The 3959-nt window shown below is 67.8% G+C and overlaps 1 protein-coding gene across 1 annotated transcript in view; it reads right to left on the bottom strand.

Moving 5' to 3' along the window:
• Positions 1-3959, bottom strand: part of KCNT1 (potassium sodium-activated channel subfamily T member 1) — a 59102-nt gene that overhangs the window by 11380 nt on the left and 43763 nt on the right. Inside the window, 7 exon segments of the mRNA XM_015594140.2 lie at positions 72-206; positions 341-412; positions 833-1005; positions 2079-2184; positions 3162-3387; positions 3784-3956; positions 3958-3959. The exon segment at positions 3958-3959 is cut by the window's right edge and continues 40 nt beyond it. Coding sequence (XP_015449626.1) covers positions 72-206; positions 341-412; positions 833-1005; positions 2079-2184; positions 3162-3387; positions 3784-3956; positions 3958-3959 — 887 coding nt within the window.

The following is a 3959-nucleotide window of genomic DNA, read 5'->3' as shown; positions in this document are numbered from 1 at the left end:
CACAGGCAAGGGGGTGGAGTGGGGAGGCGGGGCCTCAGCGCAGGCCCGGCGGGTGCGCGCGCGGCCCTCACCGGAACATGGTCTGCACGTTGACGATGGTCTTGGCGTCCGCCATGTAGTCCTCCTCGGCGCTCATGGTGCTCTCCTTGTCCACCACCACCAGGTTGTCCGCGTAGATGATGCCGCACTGCAGCAGGCTGTCCAGGCTGTGGGGGGCGGCCAGGTGTCCAGGGCTCCAGGGGCCGCCCAGGCCTCCCTGACCCGCCTCCCACTCCCCGGAGGAGCCCGCAGCGGGAGGGGAAGGGGGTGGCCCCGGGCGGCCGGGAGCGGGGGGCCTTACTTGTCCACGGAGCCCTCCATGTAGTAGACCATGGGGAAGCAGCAGATGGCCTCCAGGAAGTGGTGGTCAGGCCTGTGGGGACAGCAGGTCCTGCAGGCACCCGCCCCTCTCTGCTGCCGCCCCCCGCCCTGGGGTGCCCTGGGTCTGCAGCCTTTAGAGGCCGCCGGGGCTGTTCTTAGATTGGGCCAGGGGAAACCAAGGGCCCCGGGGTGGGACTTGCCCAGGTCAGACAGCCGAGTCCGGAAGGTGGGCTCGGGGCTGCCAGGCCCTGGGTGGTCTGCGGGGACTCACGGTGGAGCACGGAGTGCGGCGGGGACGGGGGAACCATGAGAGAACAAGATGGAGCCACCCCAGGCCAGAGGGTGTGGGAGCCGGAGCCGGTGGGGATCTGGAGGTGTGCTTTCCCGCGGGGAAGGCCAGGCCGGGGCGTTCCCAGCCCCCTGAAAGGTGGGGAGGGGCGCGGGGTTGGGGGGCTGAGGCGCAGGGCCTCACTTGTTGTCCAGCAGCAGCACGATGGGGTTCAGCTCCCTGCGGGACCTGTAGTAGGCTCGCAGCGGCACGATGAAGTTGTACAGCCCGTTGCCCGCCGTCTCGGCCGACACGATGATCAGCTTGTTCTTGAAGCCGTAGGCCTTGGCGTCTTCGTAGCTGTTGTGCCTGCAGCCCTGCAGGGAAGGTGCGGGAAGCCACGCTGGCCGCTGTGGCGGGGCCAGGCTCCCCTGGGGCCCGGGGCACCCGGTCATCAGCCCCTCGGCCCCGGCCCCCTCGTGGCCCGCACGAGCCCCACCAGGCTCATCTGCGCCCGCACGGGGCTGCTGCACGTCATCCCTTGGCCGGGCCGAGCAGGAAGGACCCGGAAGCCAGCGGGAGGGGCCCCCCCACCCAGCAAAGCCGGATCCCGACCTGCACTGTGGAAGGGGGCTGTTACAGCGGGCTCTGGGGTACAGCCCTGAATGAGAAGGGGCCCCGGGAGCCCACACTGACAGCCCTACGTGATCGAGAGCGTGAGGGAGAGCATGCTCGCCAAGCAGGGCAAGACTTCACACGACAGCCCGCGTGAGTGCAAGGGACATGGGACTGGCAGGCCACTGACTGACGCTGCCCCGAGGCGGGCGGAAGCTCGGGGAGGAGCGCCTGTCCACCTGGTCCCCACGCTCAGTGACGCACTAACCGCAAGGGCCCACCGGAGTGTGCCACAGTGGAGGGGCCTGGCCGAGCCACCGGTGCCACACGGTCAAAGTCGGCATCACCACAGATGCCTCCAGAAGGACACTCACCACCTCGGGTGGCCCCAAACGCACAAGCCGAGTCTTCTCACAAGAAAACATCCGCGTACCCACCTGTGCCCCCCAAAACGCCGAGGCCAAGACCAAGACCCAGACCCGAGGGAGGGTGAAGAAAGCTCCAGACGGAGGGCGACGGGACAGCATGGCCGTAAAGGACAGTGAGGGCTCTTGGGGCAGCGGTGCATCTGGGGAATGGCCCGGGGACCAGGCACCCGGGCCCCGATTTCGGCGAGTGAACTGAGCTCACAGTTCACTGGCTCTCGGGGCCCAGCGGCTGCGGGCGCTCCTGCCCGCTCTCAGGTGGCACAGAAACGAAACAGGTGTCCAGGGACGATGCGGGAGCAGCCGGGCAGGAGGGCAAGGTCGTGACCCTGGGAGGGTCAAGGGTTCTCCCGCCCCTGCGGTTACGTCCAGGGGCAGAGTCACGCGGAGTGTGTCCGACCGTGACCTACCTTGTCCAGCCTCAGGCAGCAGAAGGGGGCCTTCACGGGCAGAAGGTGGCAGAGGGTCGGGGAGCTGCCAATGTAGGGAGAGTTGGGGGGGTACCCCTTCACGTACCTGGGGTGGAGACAAGGGAGCCTCAGCATGGCCCCTGCCCTCCTGCCCCAGCCCCTGTGCGCTGCAGGGCCGTGCTGCATGGCCACACGGGGGCGCCACAGCCCACGCACCTGTCCCCACCTGAAAGTCTGGTCACCATCCCTTCTGCCCCCAGCACGCCAACTCATGGGCAGACACTGGCCCTCGGTGCCTCCTCCCCTCGCTCCCCGGGCCAGGCTGGGCTCCCCGCTGGCTGCCACCCTCCTGCCCTCAATCTCGTTGACCCCAGTGGCGCCCAGCACACACCACTGGGGGGATGGGTGGCCGCCCTGTCACGGCCCTGGATATCTCCGTTGGCTTAAGGGCCACAGCCCCGGAGGTAGATCGCCACCTGCCCCGCACTGTCCAGGTGCTGGTCCCCGGCAGCTGGTCTATCTCTGCAGCTCGTTCACCCCATCCCAGTGGCCACGGCTCCCAGAGAGTGGCCGTGGTGATGGCCACTCGCCTGTCCCACCTGAAGCCAAGTGGCTGAGAGTTGCTGAGGACAGATGGGACGGCAGGAATGACAGCAGGAAGACCTGGCCCCAAACCCAGGCATGACGACAGCTCAGGATGGGCCAGCGGCCTCCAGGCCTGGACAGCATGTCGCCCAGAGCTCCCCTGTGACCTCCGCAGACATGCTAAGGACAGTCACCCCGCTGAGCATGTGGTGGTGTCTGGGTGTCGGAGCCCCCGGAAGATTCCATTTGCCAAACAAGCTCTCCCGTGAAGCTGTTTAGAAGCTGCAGTTATGCGTATGAGCACGACCCGGGACCGACACCCATGGGAGCCCAGAGACCCCGCCGGCTGCCCCCGCCTCTTTCTGGTGCCTTGTATTCACGGGGACACTTCCCATCCCAAGCGTGGCTGCAGCCACCAGCCCCCGTGTCTCGGTCCAGTGGCCCATTTCCTTCCCCTCCTGTTGAAAGCTCTGCCCTACCCCCCCACGGGACACTCACTCCACCACGGACAGCCCCTCGTCCTCCGATGGTGTCATCTCGTCCTCTGACGGGTCACTCAGCAGTTCGCAGGGCAGCAGGGCAGAGCTGTCGGCCAGCTCCAGGACAGGGGCGATGCTGGGCCGCCGGCTGCCTGAGCCGTTCGCTGTGGGCAGAGCCAGCTTGCCGTCCCCGCCACCCTGTGCCGGCTGGCACTCCGAGTGCTGGAGGTCCATGGCCACCGTCCCTGGAACAGAGCGGTGACTGGGCTGGCGGCCCGTCCCCTAGGCTCTCTGGAGGGCGGTGGGTTCCCTGGCAGGTGGGCACAGCCGGTTCCAGGACCCGGAGTCACGTTCAGCTGTACGGCCCTAGGGTGTCTGGCACCTCTCTCTGAGCCTCAGGTTCCCCCTCAGTACAGTGGGCCATGGCCCTCCCACAGGGTGGCCTCAGCTGGGTCAGACACTTAGACACCAATGCAGGCAAAGTCCCTGCAGGCAGCAGAGGTGCCCCAAGGGAACCGACGTGACACCGAGGTCCGGAAGAGCTGGGTCTCAGGTGGGGTCTCCTGTCCCTGAGCGGGGCCCAGAGTGGGGTCGGGCCAGGAGCAGTGCCTGGGTGCCGCCCCCGGGGCCTCGGGCCTCACCCACGGAGGCGATGATGCTGTGCACGGGCAGGCGCGCGGAGCCCCGGCCCCGCCCCGCGAGGCCTCGCTGCTGCTTCTCCTCCTGCTTGAAGATGAAGGCGGAGTTCTCCTCCTTGGTGATGTTGATGTAGAAGCAGGTGTCGGAGGCGGCCCACGGGTGCCGCGGCGGGGGTCAG

Source organism: Pteropus alecto, unplaced genomic scaffold (genome assembly GCF_000325575.1).
Source record: "Pteropus alecto unplaced genomic scaffold, ASM32557v1 scaffold67, whole genome shotgun sequence".
In the NCBI taxonomy this organism is placed as follows: domain Eukaryota; kingdom Metazoa; phylum Chordata; class Mammalia; order Chiroptera; family Pteropodidae; genus Pteropus; species Pteropus alecto.
The sequence above is the reverse complement of the archived record's forward strand: the minus strand, read 5'-3'. Positions and strand labels throughout refer to the sequence as shown.